General features: G+C 34.5%; 3 protein-coding genes and 4 non-coding genes across 10 annotated transcripts; 2 read left to right on the forward strand and 5 right to left on the reverse strand.

Moving 5' to 3' along the window:
- Positions 1 to 225: 225 nt before the first annotated feature.
- Positions 226 to 305, reverse strand: TRNAL-UAG. Its single transcript has one exon. It is a non-coding gene; the product is annotated as a tRNA-Leu (tRNA).
- A 272-nt stretch (positions 306 to 577) lies between these two features.
- On the reverse strand, positions 578 to 657 carry TRNAL-UAG. The gene has a single exon. It is a non-coding gene; the product is annotated as a tRNA-Leu (tRNA).
- Positions 658 to 930: 273 nt separating this feature from the next.
- Positions 931 to 1,010, reverse strand: TRNAL-UAG. The gene has a single exon. It is a non-coding gene; the product is annotated as a tRNA-Leu (tRNA).
- Positions 1,011 to 2,175: 1,165 nt separating this feature from the next.
- Positions 2,176 to 7,857, reverse strand: LOC111434150 (SET and MYND domain-containing protein 4). 4 transcript variants are annotated; one of them, XM_023071476.1, is made up of 15 exons: positions 7,638 to 7,856; positions 7,355 to 7,492; positions 7,051 to 7,137; positions 6,833 to 6,904; positions 6,511 to 6,709; positions 5,742 to 5,857; positions 5,097 to 5,489; positions 4,793 to 4,927; positions 4,553 to 4,687; positions 4,296 to 4,451; positions 3,824 to 4,063; positions 3,557 to 3,666; positions 3,307 to 3,421; positions 3,048 to 3,128; positions 2,176 to 2,547 (listed from the first exon to the last, which is right to left on the reverse strand). In XM_023071476.1, exons 1-15 carry the CDS (start codon positions 7,764 to 7,766, stop codon positions 2,326 to 2,328), a joined length of 2,328 nt encoding a protein of 775 aa, XP_022927244.1. In that variant the 5' UTR covers positions 7,767 to 7,856; the 3' UTR covers positions 2,176 to 2,325. The 4 variants fall into 4 exon arrangements, with proteins under 4 accessions (XP_022927244.1, XP_022927247.1, XP_022927246.1 ...); XM_023071479.1 differs by having other exon boundaries at positions 7,585 to 7,756; XM_023071478.1 differs by having other exon boundaries at positions 7,581 to 7,756.
- A 378-nt stretch (positions 7,858 to 8,235) lies between these two features.
- Positions 8,236 to 8,431, reverse strand: LOC111434415. The gene has a single exon (XR_002708949.1). It is a non-coding gene; the product is annotated as a U2 spliceosomal RNA (small nuclear RNA).
- A 3,283-nt stretch (positions 8,432 to 11,714) lies between these two features.
- Positions 11,715 to 12,317, forward strand: LOC111434156 (agamous-like MADS-box protein AGL29). Its single transcript, XM_023071489.1, has one exon. The coding sequence runs from the start codon at positions 11,715 to 11,717 to the stop codon at positions 12,246 to 12,248; it is 534 nt and encodes a 177-aa protein (XP_022927257.1). The 3' UTR covers positions 12,249 to 12,317.
- A 4,544-nt stretch (positions 12,318 to 16,861) lies between these two features.
- LOC111434157 (3-oxoacyl-[acyl-carrier-protein] synthase I, chloroplastic-like) lies at positions 16,862 to 19,457 on the forward strand. Its single transcript, XM_023071490.1, has 6 exons — positions 16,862 to 17,353; positions 17,792 to 18,397; positions 18,478 to 18,591; positions 18,669 to 18,770; positions 19,194 to 19,260; positions 19,340 to 19,457. Exons 1-6 carry the CDS (start codon positions 16,895 to 16,897, stop codon positions 19,405 to 19,407), a joined length of 1,416 nt encoding a protein of 471 aa, XP_022927258.1. The 5' UTR covers positions 16,862 to 16,894; the 3' UTR covers positions 19,408 to 19,457.
- The last annotated feature ends 277 nt before the right edge of the window (positions 19,458 to 19,734 follow it).

Consider the following 19,734-nt stretch of genomic DNA (forward strand, 5'->3'; position numbering starts at 1 on the left):
TGTTGTATGGTTATAGAAAAATTCATTGATGAAAAAAAAATAAAAAAAGTTTGTGACAGCTATGGGATTTGAACTCACGCCCTTCCGAACCAAAGCCTAAATCTGGTACCTTAGACCACTCGGCCAAACTGTCCAATTGCTGAAAATCAAAATAGAAATATTCACTGAGGAAACGCTCAATGTTGTATGGTTATAGAAAAATTCATTGAAGAAAAAAAAAATTTGTGACAGCTGTGGGATTTGAACCCACGCCCTTTCGGACCAGAGCCTAAATCTGGCGCCTTAGAACACTCGGCCAAACTGTCCCATTGTTGAAAATCAAAATTGAAAAATTCACTGAGGAAATGCTCAATGTTGTATGGTTATAGAAAAATTCATTGATGAAAAAAAAATAAAAAAAGTTTGTGACAGCTATGGGATTTGAACTCACGCCCTTCCGAACCAAAGCCTAAATCTGGTACCTTAGACCACTCGGCCAAACTGTCCAATTGCTGAAAATCAAAATAGAAATATTCACTGAGGAAACGCTCAATGTTGTATGGTTATAGAAAAATTCATTGAAGAAAAAAAAAATTTGTGACAGCTGTGGGATTTGAACCCACGCCCTTTCGGACCAGAGCCTAAATCTGGCGCCTTAGACCACTCGGCCAAACTGTCCCATTGTTGAAAATCAAAATTGAAAAATTCACTGAGGAAATGTTCAATGTTGTATGGTTATAGAAAAATTCATTGATGAAAAAAAAATAAAAAAAGTTTGTGACAGCTATGGGATTTGAACTCACGCCCTTCCGAACCAAAGCCTAAATCTGGTACCTTAGACCACTCGGCCAAACTGTCCAATTGCTGAAAATCAAAATAGAAATATTCACTGAGGAAACGCTCAATGTTGTATGGTTATAGAAAAATTCATTGAAGAAAAAAAAAAATTTGTGACAGCTGTGGAATTTGAACCCACGCCCATTCGGACCAGAGCCTAAATCTGGCGCCTTAGACCACTCGGCCAAACTGTCCAATTGTTGAAAATCAAAATTGAAAAATTCACTGAGGAAATGTTCAATGTTGTATAGTTATAGAAAAATTCATTGATAAATCAAAATTGAAAAATTCACTGAGGAAATGTTCAATGTTGTATAGTTATAGAAAAATTCATTGATGAAAAAAAAATAAAAAAAGTTTGTGATAGCTATGGGATTTGAACCCATGCCCTTTAGAACCAAAGCCTAAATCTGGTACCTTAGACCACTCGGCCAAACTATCCAATTGCTAAAAATTAAAATAGAAATATTCACTGAGGAAACGCTCAATGTTGTATGGTTATAGAAAAATTCATTGAAGAAAAAAAAAAATTTGTGACAGCTGTGGGATTTGAACCCACGCCCTTTCGGACCAGAGCCTAAATCTGGCACCTCAGACCACTCGGCCAAATTGTCTAATGGCTAAAAATTGAAATAGAAAAATTCTCTAAGGGGAAAAAAGCTAAATCGAAACGCTCAATGTTGTATGGTCCATTTAAAAACAATGACAGTTGTGGGTTTTGAACCCAACCCTTTTGGTTCTGGTCCCTTAGACCACTAGGTCAAACTATCAAATTGTTGAAAATTGAAATAGACCAATGCTCAACGTTGTATGGTTATAGAAAAATTCAAAATAAAAAACAAATTGTGACATGAACCCACAATAAAAAAACAAATTGTGACAGCTTTGGGAACCCACAATAAAAAAAACAAATTGTGACAGGTTTGGGATTTTGAACTCACACCCTTTTGGACAAGAGTCTAAATTTAGCGTCTTAGACCACCTGGCCTAACTGTCTAATTACTAAAAATTGAAATAGAAAAATTCACTAAGGAAACACTAAATGTTCAAAACCACCTGGCTAACTGTCTAATTACTAAAAATTGAAATAGAAAAATTCACTAAGGAAACACTAAATGTTCAAAACCACCTGGCTAACGGTCTAATTACTAAAAATTGAAATAGAAAAATTCACTAAGGAAATGTTGTATGGTTGATAATAAAATGGATTACTAAAAATTGAAATAGAAAAATTCACTAAGGAAATGTTGTATGGTTGATAATAAAATGGTGACAATTGTGGAATTTGAACCCACGCCCTTATAGACCAGAACCTAAATGTGACACCTTAGACCATTTGACCAAATTGTCCAATTGCTGAAAATTTAAAATAGGTAAATTCATGCCCTAACTGTTCAATTACTAAAAATTGAAATATGTAAATTTACAGAAGGAAAGATCAACCATAGGAAAAAAAAAAAAAAAAAAAAATCAACAGTTGACAAATTTGGGTTCTATGGCACGTTGTGATCAAACATCTGTGCTGACAAATTTGTGAGTTTCTTCCTCCAAGATGTTTAAAAATGGGAACATTGTGTTGGCATGCCATCCATAATGACACCTGAAAATTTCACTCAATCGTTTAATGCACTCCACACCATTGCAGTCACCCACAGACAACAGAATGGAAGACAGCTTCAAGAGTTCATTGCCAATGGCGATATGATTTTCGCCATACAACTTCTCTAGAATCTGCAAAAGCGGGAAAGTAAGGCTCGGGTTTCATTTACTCCGAACAAAATCAAGGAAGATAGTTGAGATAGAGTTATCTCAAATCAAATACTATAACAGCTCAAGCTTAACCCTCAAGGTTTTTAAAACACGTCTGCTAAACAGAAGTTTTCACATTCTTATAATGTTTCGCTCTCCTCTCCAACCGATGAGGGATCTCACAAAAACAGAGAAGGAAAAAAAGAAATGTTCATGATTCGGACAAAAACGAAGTATTTCCAAACGAAACAAACCATGCAGATTCAGTGCGAATTCAGTTTCTATTTGGTTCGAAAGGTAACCCCTCGTGGTGGCTCATCACTCTGATGTATCACGTTGTATGTTGCAGTCGTTTATAATGTAATTTTAAGATTCCAAATGGAACTTTATATCTTTAGAATGGTTGTCATAAAAAAGTGTAGCATATTAAAACAAGTTTTACTTCCTATAAGTACAATTATATGTCCATAGAGAAAGCATACCCGAATTGATGCTTTACAATGGTCTGCTGCGTGCTCGAGTTTTCCAAGCAAACAGAAGGCCTGTGACAGATTGTCTTCAGCCTACAAGAAGTGAATCATATAGCATCATTTGTAGCCAACTTAACCCGAACAAGCATTGCTTAGCTAAGATACAAGCATTGTCCACAGTACTATTGTTTCGACATAGGTATCTCTACCCATTTGAGCACATAAAAGGAAACGACAGCATATAGTGTTCAATATCGAAACGAGAACTCACTTCTGCTATACGCTTATTATATGCATGCAATGTAGACTTCAGTGAGCACAGGGCTCTCAAAGCATCTGAGACTGTCGTCTCGGATACCATATTTGAATTCATCTCCTGCTGCAACCTGTGTAAATTTGCCAGCCAGTTATCCAAACCCAAGTGAAAGAAAGAATTCTCTTGTTATGAGCAATTATAGAACGAGTATACGACCAACGGTCCAACACTAACGGACTTGGGCAACATTGCATCAGGAAATTACCTCGTAAAGTGAATCCAGGCCTCGTCCACAGTCGAACGAGATGATTTTATATTACGATAAGATCCGCACTTCAAACAATGGCTAGGACCAGCATGAAGGAAGCTGTCAGTCTATAGAAATGCAATAGCAACATTTAGTCCCTTGCTCAAACTGTTCTTAAACTTGGTAAAAGCATACAATTTTTGTACATCTCAAACCATTGTGTTGAAGGAAAGGACTAAGAATTGGGTAGAGGTGCTTAAAAAGCATTAAAAAAAGATACAGTACCAGCATGAAAGGCTCGAGCCTACTTTGTTCGTCGACCGTAAGAGAGTCCTTGGTTTTCTTGTTTTCACAGTTGAAGATGGATCTATCCAAGACTACGCCACAGCAGCTTGGATTAATGCAACAAAATGCATTGAGGACAAGGTCAGGTATATGCACCATTGAGCAACCACTACACTGACATTTGAAAGAGTACTCATCCTCTAGCAACTTAAGACGGTCTTTGCAGTCCAATTGACCAACCTGTCAGAGAAGTAGAATTCCATTTAGCTAGGAAGAGGGGTCATATATAAGTAACAACCCAAGTCTACCGCTAGCAGATATTGTCTTCTTTGTGCTCACAAAGAGGACAATGTGTGCTAGCAATGAGCTTGGGCGGTTACAATATATGTTTTAGAAGAGAAGGTTAAAAGGAACATTGATATCAAAGGTCGTGTTTAGAAAATGTGGACCCAAGTTTGGAGAATAGGCAAACCTGTGGACCGTATGACAATTCTAGGGGGCACCCCACTGTTACGAACGCAGTTGTCCGAATAAAGAGGGTACGTGAATTGAAATATGCATGGATGTTCGGTTTGCACGAATGGTTAAACAAGCTTCCAGTTGTATAAATAGCTTGACCTACTCTGACCTATTAGAAACCACAATGAGGAAGTGCCAACTACAAAGGATTTACTATTTAAATCAATTGAAAAATTGAAACCATAGAGAAATACAGGCTGATGAGCTTACTTGTTCCATATTACAAGTAAAAGGAGCCACGCTAGACAACCTTCCAGACTGATCTCGTGATCCCGGTGCATCGAAGGATTTCATACGAACAATAGATATAGAATTTGTTCTAATTTGGGATATAAGTATGACAATCTGCATTGATAAAGCAAATAATCCATTTCATAATTATTTTCAGGTAAATTGGGCCTTTTTCATTCTTTCTAGAACAGATGATGAAGTGTAAGAGAATCAACCAACCTGCGAGATAGTGTTCTCATTTACTGGAAGTTGAGAGGGGAAAAATTGCCGAAGACAACTTGATAATATAATGGAATAGATGATACACTCCAGCTTGCTGTCAGCGTGCATTTCCGAAAAATGGTGTGAAAGATTCTACAGGAAACCATTGGGAATAAGCTTAGTACTGAGTTCATTCGGGACACGTGAGCCAAGAAGCTCTAGGCAATTCTCACGATCACGGTCGACAAGCCAAGAATAGAGGTAGTTTTCAAGGTAAAAAAATCAAATACAATTAGTAGGGATATATAGTAATCAGAAGTACCAACATATCCACAAGGTTAGAAGCATCTGCAAAGACACCTCCCTGTCCTACAAATTTAGCCACTATTCGCCCAGCCAAAACTATTTCAGAAGGCAAAATTGCAGGCCAATGCACACCATCACATTCATGTTTATGTTCAGGAACATCATCAGTCCTTAAGTCAGCAAAACTGGGCAAAGTTATTTCTTGAACATACTTTCTGAGGTCATCAGATAGATCTTTTAAAATCTCTTTATTATCTGGAACGTTTTGTAACATTTGCCCCCCGGCTTGTATTTGGCAACGTTGTGAGCAGTACAGAGGAATCGAGCACGATGGACAGGGTACTTTATCTGCTGGTAGCTCATTCAAGCAGTAATGGCAATGAGTTTCTCTACAATGCTTCAATATTACCTGCCAGTCAAAAGCAAAGTAAATATTATAAGACTTTTAAGTCAGAAAAACTGATTAGATTGTTGTCAACCAGCCCTGGGTTGCAAACCCTTTAGACCGTATACAGAATAACTTCTCGTGAAAATATAGTGTCCAGGCTTCGAGGCAGTATAAAGTGTAAGGTTGAGAGAATTTGTCAAAGAAAAAGGTGAAAGAAACAGTATGGACAATTGAATGCGTTCCCCATGATTTAGAAGATAAATATGTACTCACCAAGGCATAAGGTTCTTCGACATGGACCAAGGACGATGGAGGTATCTCAATGGGTGAAACCATTCCTCTACCTTTATTCGACGTGGTGACATGTAATTTTACTTGAATTGGCTCATCTGTAACACAATAAGGCTAGTTTTTAACAAGTAAACGAGTAAAGAATACCTATGGTCAACACATAAGAAGTAGAAACCAATCATATTAGCTAGTTAGGTAGTTGACAGAGAAGGAATATAGAGGGAAGATAGAGTCTAACAGGAGGCATTCGTTGGGGAAAATTGTACTTGTTCTCTAAGTGAGAAGGGAGAGGAAGGGAGCTCTCTAATCACCCCATATATCCCAAAATAACCCAAATTGTGAGATCCCACATTGGTTGGAGAGCGGAATGAAGCATTCCATAAAAGGGTGTGGAAACCTCTCCCTAGTAGATGCGTTTTAAAACCTTGAGTGGAAGCCCAGAAGGGAAAGCCCAAAGAGGACAATATTTGCTAGCGGTGGGCTTGAGCTATTACAAATGGTATCAGAGCCAAACACCGGGCCGTGTGCTAGCGAGGACATTACGTCTCCAAAGGGGTGGATTGTGAGATCCCACATTGGTTTGAGAGGGGAACGAAGCATTCCTTATAAGGGTGTGGAAACCTCTCCCTAGTAGACACGTTGTAAAATCTTGAAGGGAAAGCCTAGAAGAGAAAGACCAGAAAGGACAATATCGGTTAGCAACGAGCTTGAGATGTTACACAAACCCTAAGAATTTAAACATGAGACATACCAAAATCGTCTAATTTGTTGTTGCTATGTTCCTGTACTGTATTTGACCTCTTGTGCTGACGTTGGATGATCTTCAACTCGTCGTCTACCTGCTTCTTTCCATTGAATGATACCTCTACATTCTTAGAAATTTGAAAGTCATGGATAGCATCATGAAAATTTCCCATACTAGCATTTGCTTTACCTCTTCTATACCATGCCTATAGAACAAGAAAAAAAACAAGATATGGCTAATGGAAATAATAAGACAACAGGGAAGATCGAACAACAAGTGGATTATAAGGAATATCCACAAACATAATATGATATGAAATTAATTTCACCTTTGCATAGTTTGATGAAATTTGAAGTGCTCTATTGCAATCACGTAAACACTCCAATTGCAGATCCATTTTCTGAAGGAAGCATAAAGCAGATGGATTAGCGTCAATGGAGGAACCTAAATCACTCAATTCATACATCAATTTGCAATAATTAATTACTTTTTCTCTTTTATTATAGTTTTCCATGAAGTATAAATCAGCCGAAGGACTGAACTCACAAGCAAAACTGATGCTCGATTCACATATAAGGTTGCAACCAAATTCTTATCCATGTCAACAGCATTCATTGGAGCCACTTGCAGTGCCTGTGGACGTTATAAGGGAAACTTAGTGATGTGTACTGTTGTAGTGTAAAACAATCCTGGAATAAAGCATTTGAATAATACTAATTTTCATCCTTCATTGTAAGTTGAAGTTGTAGGTCAATCCTGAAATCTATAAAACTAACACTAACCCACTATGAATTGGCACAAGAAAAACCAGTTTTCCGCACAAACTGGAAAATAAATGAAACTTGGATACCTGGGAATAATAAACCAACGCAGGAGCATAATCCCCCTTCAAGAAGCATTGATTTCCCTGGCGCTTCAACTCCAGAGCGGCGTCCTTCTTCTTACCACAGAGAGCATTTTCAGGGTCCATTGCCAAATCCCCGATGACCTGTGACGTTGGAGACAAAACCCATCATCTAAAATTGCCCATATTCCTCCAGAGTTACCTTGGAAGCGTAACCCATATGCTAATTTACCTACTTTTCCAGAGAGAAATGGAAGAGAAATACGAGGCCGTTTGCAACCAAGCTTACTTGGAAGAAGAGCTGGGATTGCTGAAAAAGGCGTAATAAGAAAGAACACGATGAGGGAAGATCATCGACGGTGCTTGAACCCACCGTCTGCTTCAAATTCTCCGGCACCAGTGACTTCAGCTTCTCCATAATGTACGCTCCCAAGAATGAACACTGTCTCCGAGTCGACCTTTCCTTATGTCTTGAAACTTTTAAGGTATCAATTTTGGATTGTTTATTTATTTATTTATTCATATTGCATTTTCCTAAAACTTTACTAATATAAATTGCTTGAAAATTCATTTCCACAATCATTAAAAATTACATAGAAAGTAAAATTTTCATGTTATGTGGTTTTTATTAAATGCTAGCAACAAATTTAGAAAATATAGAATTATTTTGTTCAATAGTTTTCATAAACCAACAATTACTACTAATATAAACCGTAGGTTTTGATAAATAAATTTAAATAAACTACAATGAATATTTAGAGTGAATCAATCAATCAATAGGTTTTCGATAATTAAATTTAAATATTAGAATTAAATAACTTTACGGCCAACATATTATTACCCATGGCCCTACTCGCGAGAAGGTAAATTTTTTTTACTATGAATTAGAGGGGAGAGCCAGGCCCGAGCTGTAGTGCAACGCTTGGGCGACGCTCGAGGACCCCAGTAGCAAGCTACTGATTTGGGCCCTCCCCCATAAAAAATTAATTTAATATCATGTGGGCCGATGGCCCACGTATCAGATATTAAACTGATAAGAACAGATACTACACTTGATCTTAGCCAAAAGGCCGAGAAAGGTATGATTAATAATGAGAGTGCGCGCCCCTTTTATACCCAATGCCTTGTCCTCGATTTTGGAGTTAAACGATGTGGGACAAAATGCTTCCCTCATTCTCACGGCAAATTCTTTTCCCCCGCCCTCATCAAGATTTTCTCGCCTCTTTTTGTTCAATCCCATTCTAATGATTATTGAAGTGTATTTTAACCATTAATTTAATTTATATTTTGTTGAATATTGGCAATGAACTTTAAATTTAATTATAATTTTTCAATTAAACTACCATTATATTTAATTTAAATCTTCAAAATTTGCACTATCTCTGATTTCTCCTTCGTTGATATCGATTTTCGTTCCTAAGACTAGTGTTACAGTCATACTCATTCAAGTCATATTGCATATGGTCACGTATTTGATGTTCGAATCATACTTATCCATAACATATTGACTATAGTTGCAACCTGTTCCACACCTATTTTACTAGCATTCATGTTTGCTAGTTCTTTATTATTTATAATACTACAATTTAGGACTCCATGATGGCTTGCCAAAACCATGTTTATACCTTCGAAAGCTAAAAGGCTTTAAAATGTATTACAGAAGATGTGATTAATTGACAATTCTTCCTACTTGATTACAATCTATCAATTTCGTTATTGTTACCCATTGCTTGTTAGCTTGTAACATTGCTATCTCAAAATGATTTTTCGAATATTTTTTGTGGCTCTGTTCTCTAAAACTTTTTTCTTAATGCAGGAGTAGAGGCTTGAACATACGTTGTTGGTGTCAACAGAGACCCAAATTTAGTTTGTTGGCTTACTCGAAAGTAAGAGTAAGTGTTGCACAATCACATTGTGAGGCTCGATAAAGGGACAACTAGCATCTAAATTTCCAAGATTAGATTATGATGCAAGTGAAGTAGTGGTAAAAAAGTTTTTCATTTTTTTTTTTTTTTAGTATTTTCTATAGTTGAAATCAATCCCTATAATTAGTGAGTATTTTCTATAGTGGACCCTTAGTTTTTCATTCTTAAAAACAAAGTTGCTTGATAATTAATTATGTTTTAAAATAAATATTTGAAAATACAGGTAAAATGAAATTTTTTTTATTCTCTCTCTAATAAATATATCTCTAAATTTCTTTCCCTGTGACTTTTCTTTATTTTTCTAAAATATATTTTATTCTCAGTAAAGAGTTTCTCTTTCTATTTAATTGCTTTTTCTCTAAAATATAACTAATATTCTAAATCTAAAAATCTCCTAAATTTTTATGTAAATATTTGTCTCTCGTGTGTTTGAATTTACTATTATATAATGATTAAAAAAAACAATTTTCTTTTATATATTTTTCTCTCTAAATCTCTATTCACTCTTTATTATTATTTTTTAATTGAAAAAAAAAACAACTAAAAAAAAAACGAATATTATTATAAATTTACAGCCAAACAAATGTAAAATACCAGTTAATTAGTATTGCTATAAAATGGGAATCTAATGCGAGAATCAGTTGGAAGTTATTTTATTTCCCTCTTGGAAAAATTCATCCATCATGTGTGAATTGTACCAACCAAATTTGTCAATGTTCCATAAACATAACTAATAAGTAAATAAAATGTTTAAATACTATTTTATTTTATATTTTAATATACTTTTTCGACCGTCTCTACTTTTAACTTTTATTCTATTTTTTTGCATATTCATTTGGTTATATAAGTCAAGAACTCTAGTTGACTTTCTAGACCAATTTGGCTCAACTTTGTCTCACTCTAGACTAAAACGCTTCATTTCATTTACATCATCTTAATTCTAAACAACATGACCTTGATGGTCAATGGTAACATCAGTGTTGGATGATGAGGTCAATGGTGACGGTCAATGGTAACATCAATGTTGGATGATGTTCTAAACAACATGACTCTGACGGTCAATGGTAACATCAGTGTTGGATGATGAGGTCAATGGTGACAGTCAATGGTAACGGTCAATGGTAACATCAATGTTGGATGATGTTCTAAACAACATGACTCTGACGGTCAATGGTAACATCAGTGTTGGATGATGAGGTCAATGGTGACAGTCAATGGTAACATGGTGTTGGATGATGAGGTGGGGTAACATGGTGTTGGATGATGAGGTCAATGGTAACATCAATGTTGGATGATGAGGTTAATGGTAACTGATCGGATGATGAGGATGATGAGGTCAGAACGTCCCACCTTATGGGCTAAGGTAAGGAATAATTATAGATTTATAATCAAAGAATACTTTCTCCATTGGTACGAGACTTTTTGAGAAACTTTTTGAAAAAGCCCAAAGCAAAACTATGAGAGCTTATGCTCAAAGTAGATAATATCATACTATTGTAGAGAGTCGTGTTCATCAAGCGTAGCATAATGGCCACACGAATAACAGCAGTTTTGATTCCTAAAAGCACCAACTTCCACATCAAGCTGACGGCCCACCCCTTAGCTAGGAAAATGGCTTGGGAGACCCATTTTGAGAATCAAAAGACTTAAGACTCCCCCACTCTTATCCTTCGCAATGCCGCTTGCTTTGACACCTGAATGATCGGAACTTGACCCAGAGACAATCGCACCATTTACATTGCCTCTTTGAAGGCGTAGCTCCTCGCGTCGGTGGACTTACTGGTTTGGTCGGGCTCGTTATTGCCGCTACATGAATTTTTCAATCTTCTTCCTCGTTTGGTCTCTGCTCTACTACGTTTTGACTTCTTCATGGTTTTAATCCTATATGAAGATTGAAATTTGAAATAGATCGGTAAAATTTTAAAAATTAGAACAAAAAAATAAATTAGCAAGTAAATAAAATGCAATAAGACATACTAATTCTATGGCAATCATCTATTTTCATTTCGATTTAATGTATATAAACAACCATAAGAAGAAGAAAAAGAGAGAATTATTTCAGAGATAGAAGAGAGATATTTCTTACCAGTGATATTATTTTCAGTCCACGATGTAAGAGAAATTATATTCAATCAGAGATGAAAGAGATATATTTCTTGCGATTGAAATCGAATTCTGAAATTTCAGGGACATTAACCTCCTTGAACGTAATCGGAATCTCGAATTTCCAACAACCAGACAAATTTAGAAAGAGATTTAAAAGCTTTCCATGTTAGCAAACAAAATGAACAAAATAATATGTATAAAACAGACACTAAAATCCGATATTAGAAACATTGAAGAAAACACCTCTGGTTTTCGATCGGAATCACAGATCTCCTCAGAAATCAATCTCTGATCGGTTAATTTTTTCAGTGGAAAGACTATAAAGTACGTTATCAATGGGGAGGCGAAAAATCGAGATGAAGATGGTGAAGGATAGAGGCTCCAGACAAGTTACCTTCTCCAAGCGCCGAAACGGTCTCTTCAAGAAAGCGAACGATCTCGCTACTCTGTGCGGTTTAGAGATCGCCATTATCGTCTTCTCTCCTGGCGGCAAGGCGTTCTCATTCGGGAATCCAAACGTCGAGGACGTCGTCGATCGATACCTAAATCGCAAATCGGAGCCGATTCCGCCAGCGAGCGAAGGAATGTTCGAGAAGGAGAATGAGGAACTTATCGATCTGGTTAAACAATTACAATTGGAGAAGAAGAAGGGAGAGATGCTGGAGAAGGAGATGAAATCGAGAGGAGAATCGATCAAAATCGAGGATCTGGATTTGGACGAGCTTTTGAAATTGAAGGAATCGTTGGAAAGGCTGCGACAGAATGTGAGCATGAAAGAGAGCGAGTTGGAGGCGTCGTCTTCGTTGCTGCTGCTTGCTAATGAACCAGTCGTGGAGGCGGATGCGTCCGCTTCCAAAACCTCAATTTGAGAATTTTCCGTGCATTTTTTTAATTTTATTTTGAACATTTTAATATGTTTCATGATTTTAATTTAGGAAGAAAAAAAAAAAGAAAGAAAGAAAGAAAGAAATAAAACATCTAAAATCAAGAATTATATGTAAATATGATTTGAATTATTCTTTAAATATAAATTACAATCAATTTGAATATAGTTTAATTGATTGATTGTTCGTACTTTTATTAGTTAAATTTAAAAAAATATTATATTAATAAATATAATTATATTAAAAATACCCACATAAATATTATATGGTAATTGTAATAGAAATGGTTAATATTCAAAAAGAAAGAAAAAAAATGCATATTACATATATTTTGTTATAATTAATTTGGTTAAAAATAAAATTAAAAAAAATTGATTTTGTATTTTTTTAAAAAAATTAATTTTCTTGTCTAATTTAGTAAGGTTTTTATCAATTGTTTTTATCACACTTTACAAAAATGTTATTTTCGTCGTTCTTTTTATTTTTTAATCCATTTTTACCATTTTTATCCATGTCTATTTTAGTCTATATATCTTTAAAATGTGATTATTTTAATTGCTTCGTTTTATTTTTCATCTCATTTTTATCATAAAATTCAATACAAAAATTATCCTCGAATGATTTTTTTTTTAAATGTAGCCTTGATTTTGTATTAAAATATATTTTTATTTCTTCTGATTTTTAGTTATTTAAAAAATTAGTCTTCATTTGATAATCAATTAAAATTGTTTTTTTTTATTGTAGTTTTATTTTCAGATTTTGTTAAAACAAATTAAAAAAATATGCAATGATTTTAATTTTTGTTTGCTTTTTAATATATATACATATAAAACAAAAAATCCTAAGTTTTACTTCTTTTTTCCCTTTCTAATATAACATAATTGGAAAGTTTTTAAATGTTTTTTTATTGACGTCAATCAAAAGATAAATAACTAAATAAATATCCTAAAGTTAAAATTTCAAATCTCATAATAATATTTATATTAACAATTAAAACATTACAAAAATATTATAAACAATATCCTTAAATAATTTTAAAAATATACATAATTATTACCAAATATCTAGTTATGAGATAAAACTTGAAAAGAGAAACACTCAATTATTAAATAAATTTAATTAGTATACACAATTTAGTTCATATATTTTTAAATAATTAACAATTTAGTCTTTATAAATATAAATTAATAAATTAATTAACAATTAAACATGCTTACAAATGATGATATTTTCAATATAGAAGTGGAATTAAAATAATCAATTATTACTTATAAAAATTTACATATTAAATTAGCACGAAATTAAAAAGATTAAATTATTACAAATAAATTTAGATGAGTGGGATTGTTATTTTATAAAAAGTTAAAATCAACTTTATTCTTTTCAATTTATACTTTCGGTCATTTTATTCTCGGACATTCTTTGTAGTCATTCTAAACAAAACTTTCAACCAAACGATTCTTTCAGATATTTTATACTCACTCATATAATTTATAGAATTTTTTTTGAGAAGTTATCCCACGTTGATCCAAACTAAACATGTTTACTATAAAGTCTTTACGATCGAACTACAAATAATAATTTATTAATATAAATGGTAGTTTTATTTAGTTTAAAAGTTCAGTAACGATCATATCATATAGACTAAAGCTAATAAGATTTGGTTTTGTTCTTACCGCGATAGTTTTAATTTTTTAAATGGCGGAATATATTCTCCCACACGTTTTCTTTGCTGTCAACCGGTCTTTTCCTATTCAAATTCTAGAGGCTAACAAGAATCCAAATTCAAGGATCCATATTTAAAACTCTAAAGTAACCACCCCCTCTCTACAACCCTCCCTACACTTCATTTTTCTTTTCCACATGTTCGACTTAAAAGTTTAGATTCAATACTAGATGGTCCCATTATCTCCAGGTTTGTTTTAATTCTCTATTCTTGTTTTTGCTTCTCCGTGTAAATCTTTATTATCGCAAAGTTTTCCATGAGAAAAATTCGTTAGGATTGTTGCACACTGTTGAATGATGAAAGTCCCACATCTGTTAATTTATGAAATGATTATAGGTCTATAATTAAATGATACTCTCTCCATTGATGTGAGACCTTTTGGAGAATTCTAAAGCAAAGCCACCAGAAGTAAGTAAATTCATGAGAGCTAGGAAATTATTATGGGTTTATAATCAAAGAATACTTTTTCCATTCGCGTGGGACATTTGTTTTGGGAAGCCATGAGATCTTATGCTCAAAATGGACAAAATCATACCATTGTGAAGAGTCGTGTTCGTTCTAACACACTATAATTATCGTATTTAAAGAGAAAAATGTAAGGTTGAACTTTTATAGGAAAAGCATAATAACATTTCATAATATTTTGAAGTTTGAGTTTCTTCTAATATCTATATTGAAAAAATAAAAAGAAAATTGTAGCGATGACAAATTACGGAAAAGCCCTCCGTCGAACATCAAATTTGCGATTCCCATGCCACGGCTCATTTATAAACAGAAACCGTTACAGAGCTCTTTCGCCCAAGTTTGTTCTTGTGAAGAGTATCTCTATGGACGAAGAAGTGGATGCGAAGAGAAGCAAGGGGCATGGGAGTAGCGCTACGATGTGGGCAATTTTCAAGCGATCGCTGAGGAGAGAGTCGCGCAAAATGAAGCTATTGGGGTCGGCATTCAAGTGGAAGAGACTGACGAATTTGCAGATTTCATTTATGGATAATTTGCTTTTCAAGATTGTGTCTATGTTGGAAGGTGTAGTTCTTGTTGCTACACTCTGTTTCTTCTTTCTCTGCTTTGGATGTCACTTTTGAACTTAGATTCCGCTTGTTTCTCTCTTTTTCCCCTGTTTTCTGTAATTATTTGTCGATATTTCTGTTTGTTTCTTATTTCTTCAATGATCTGTAAGAATTTGGGTTATGGGGGTTAGTTCGGGTTTGGATTGTGATATCTGGAGGGGAAGAGCTTGGGTTTGTGTAGCTCTGTAAAACTCTAGATGAATGAACATTTTGAGCTTCATCTTTGTTGGCTATGGAGTTGGTTTCTCGCTGTAGATGGAGGTAGAAGAAATGGCCGACAGTATACCCGTTTGCCTCATTTTGACCGGAAAACTCCATGGTTATATGGTTTGTGTGGTGGATGGTTGGGAGCGTTGGACGATGAAAATCCCAGGTCCACTCATTTAGGAAATGATCATGAGTTTATAATCAAAAAATACTCTCTTCATTGGTACAAAGTCTAAAGCCATGAGAATTTATGCTCAGAGTAGACAATATCATACTATTGTGGAGAGTATGTTCGTCTAACATGATATCAGAGCCATATCCTAAACTTAATCGTGTCAATAGATCTTTTAAATATGGAGAGTGTGTTCGTCTAACATGCTATTAGAGTCATGCCCTAAACTTAATCATGTCAATAGATTCTCAAATATTGAAAAAAAAAAAAGTCTAGCTTTCTCGAACACATAGTAAAAAATGACTAAGACACCAAAAGAAATATGTTCAACAAAGGTAATTCAAAACTTTTGAAAATAAAAAAATATTTATATTAATTTGAGAAAATCATTATAAACTCATAAATTTCTAACATTTTTTTAAAATTTTTACCGTTGGAGAGGTTTTTCCACTCTTATAAAAAAAAAAAATGTTTTATTTTTCTTATAACGGAAGAAAGGTAGATCGTGAGATTACAAGTCAGGAGATAACGAAACATTTTTTTGTAAAAAACATGTAAATCTCTATCTAATAGATGTATTTTAAAACTCTGAAATTGACTCACTACGTGTAATCGGTGAAAGGTAGTAATCTTGCTAGAGTAACTTCACAAACTTTTATAAAATTCATGAAAATTCTTCATCAAAATTCTCAAACTAATTCCATTTTTAAATTTAAAATGTTGAAAATGTTATTAAATTTTTAAAATTTTATTAATATCCTCAGAATTTTTATTTAAAAAATATTAAAAATACCTAAAAATAAGATTAATACATTTCACCTTTAAAAATAAATTTACACATTTATATGGATGAAAACCTATTTAATTTTCTCTCTTTCTTGCTTTAATAAGTGACTCAAAAATGTTTCATTTTTCATATTTTTTCTAGTTTTTTTTTTCATATCTTTTAAAATTTTCGTATGGGAATACCAACAAAAGTGGAAAGTTTTTATTGAAGGATTTTTTGGAAGACAAAGAAAAAATAAATACGTATAAATGCAATTAAATAATTAATTAACACTTTATAAACTTTTATTCAAAATAAATTCAACTAAATGTCCATTAATATTTTTAATACATTATAAAAGTTTCCTTTATGTCAAAAGTAATAAATTACGTGTCCAAAATGCTTACCCATAACTAGAATAAATATTCACGCCCCACAAGTTCTCATTAAGAGAATTTTCCCATCTTTTCATATATATTTAAAATATATCAATTTCAAAGATTTTTTTAATAGATAACTTCTATTTTTAAATATAATTTTTAATAAAAATATAAAATATCCTAGTAAATACAATAATATATTATATGCAAAAGTATAAATAAATAGTTGCCAAACTCATATTTGTGGCTTTCCTCTCCTTTCTATTGCATTCTCGAAATCGTCATTTTCCAGCACCGAGCACCGAGCACCATGCAGGCCATTCATTCCACCACGCTCAACCCCTCTCCATTGGGCCCATTTCGCACCCGCAACCGCTCACTCTTCCTCGTTGGCGCTGCTTCAAAATCCAGGCGACGAGTCTGTGTGGTCGCTGCATCTGCGGCTTCCACTGTCGGTGCGCCCAAGCGGGAGAAGGACCCTAAGAAGCGTGTGGTGATTACTGGAATGGGGCTTGTCTCTGTGTTCGGCAGCGACGTGGATGCTTACTATGACAGGCTGCTTTGTGGTGAGAGCGGTATCACTCTCATCGATCGCTTTGACGCTTCCAAATTCCCTACACGCTTCGGTGGACAGATCCGGGGATTCTCTTCGGAGGGCTACGTTAACCCCAAGAATGATAAGCGGCTTGACGATTGCTTCCGCTACTGCATTGTTGCTGGCAAGAGGGCGCTCGAGGATGCTGACCTCCGTGGATATCAACGCTCTAAGGTGTGTCATTTGATTTATAATATATTTTATTTTATCTTCAATATTTAATTAGTTTATATTTTCTTGATAGCTATATCAACAAGAATACACACCTTTCCAATTCTATTTCTATTTTCCAATTCTATTTCTATTTCTATTTTATTACATTATTAGCTCTATTTCCGCCCCTTTTTTGTTTTGGTTATGATCGGTTTTGCTAAAAATAAATTCATTATTATTTATTATAAATTTAGTTTTAATCTTTTTAAATTGGGATAAATTAATAATGAATGAATTGATCAAAATTAGTCTTAAAAATTAATTAGTTATAGTTATTGAAAGTGGATTTTTTAAAATAAGATTCTAATTAACTAATTAAATATATTTAAGACACTATTAGATCTTCGAGTTTATTATTTCTTTTTTCTTCTATCTTTTATAGTTTTATTTTTAGTACAGATCAACAGAGAGCGGGCTGGTGCGGTTGTTGGAACATCGATGGGTGGTCTTACAGCCTTATCCGATGGTGTTCAAACTTTGTTAGAGAGAGGTCAAAGGAAGATAACCCCATTTTTTATTCCCTATAGCATTACAAATATGGGGTCTGCCTTACTTGCTACCGATATTGGTTTCATGGGTCCCGTTTATTGTATATCCGCTGCTTGTGCCACCTCTAATTATTGCTTCTATGCTGCTGCCAATCACATCCGTCGAGGACAGGCTGATGTGGTGCTTGCTGGTGGATATGAAGCTGCTATCACACCTATTGGACTGGGGAGTTTAGCCACTTGTAGGGCTCTATCTCAGAGAAATGATGATCCTAAAACTGCTTCTAGGCCATGGGACAAAGATCGTGATGGCTTAGTTGTGGGAGAAGGGGCCGGCATATTGGTAATGGAGAGTTTGGAGCATGCAATGAAACGAGGTGCGCCAATTGTTGGCGAATACTTGGGCGGGGCTATTAATTGTGATGCTTATCACATGTCCAATCCAAGAGCTGATGGGCTTTGTGTGTCTTCGTGCATCTTGAGCTGTCTTGAGGATGCTGGTGTATCGGCTGAGGAGGTTGGCTCACAATTCCATGTTTTTGTTCTGTTTCTTGGTGAATAGTGTAGCGATTTCATGTATGTTGGTTTCATTTGTAGGTTAACTATATTAATGCACATGCAACATCTACCATTGCTGGTGACTTAGCTGAGATTAATGCTATAAAGAAGGTGTTTAAGAATACATCAGAGCTCAAAATCAATGCTACTAAGGCAATGTCTCTTCTTTCTCCCTACTCGCCATATCCTCTGGTTTGCTAATGCTTCATCTGGTTGCCATTACTTTTCAGTCTATGATAGGGCACTCCCTTGCTGCTGCTGGAGGTTTGGAAGCTATTGCCACTTTGAAAGCAATTCAAAGAGGATGGTTGCATCCTTCCATCAACCAATTTGTATGTATCCCTTTTCATTTTAACAATTTGGTTTCCGATAACGTTAACTATATCGCCACATGCCAAAGATTCGGATAACAATTTGAAATTTAGATTGTTACTAAGAATGAAGATTACTATCCCAACAAATAAACCACGAGTCTTTTTAGGATGTTTTATCGAAAATACGTGAGGGAGTACAACACATAGTAAAAAGACTCGTATTGGTTTGGGGGAGTAGTCATTACTCTTCGAAATAGTTCAAGACAATGAAGTAGCGTGATCATGCCGAGCTGCATGAGAAAGTAACAAAGTCGTGTTAAGAATCGACAAGATATGAAACTTTGTTCCGTTTACTATCCAATTCAACTTGCCCTCATAGTTTGCTTCATTAAGATGTAATCACAAGAATATTAACAATGTTTTTACCCCATTTGATTATAGAACCCGGAGCCTTCAGTTGATTTAGACACCGTTGCAAACATAAAGCAACAACACGAAGTGAATGTTGGTAAGTTGGCTAAGCATTGGGGATTGCCCAACGAACCAATTTAGTAATCAAGTTCATGTGATTCCATCTCTGTTTCCAGCTATCTCAAATTCATTCGGAATTGGAGGACACAACTCGGTCGTGGCATTCACAGCATTCAAACCATAAGCCCTCTTAATCTCACGTGCGATGACGCTTTGTTCACATTCTTATCAAGATTTCCATCAAAATGTTACCATAATGAAGAAGCTTCTTCTTTCACCTGCCTCCATTCTCGTGTATTTGTTCACGTTTAATATTTTAAGAATTATAGTTGATAATACCAACGGATGAATGTTCTAAGTAACTTGTTTATAGTATATAGATAACGCATTATTCTAACAATATTCCCAATTTACTTTATAATATGTAAAAATAATTTTATCCTATACAATGAATTTATTTAAGACGAAAAAAAATAAAGCTTTTAAAACGTCTTTAATGTGGGTTTAAATA

The sequence above is a fragment of the Cucurbita moschata genome, unplaced genomic scaffold, assembly GCF_002738365.1.
Source record: "Cucurbita moschata cultivar Rifu unplaced genomic scaffold, Cmos_1.0 Cmo_Scf00044, whole genome shotgun sequence".
NCBI lineage: Eukaryota > Viridiplantae > Streptophyta > Magnoliopsida > Cucurbitales > Cucurbitaceae > Cucurbita > Cucurbita moschata.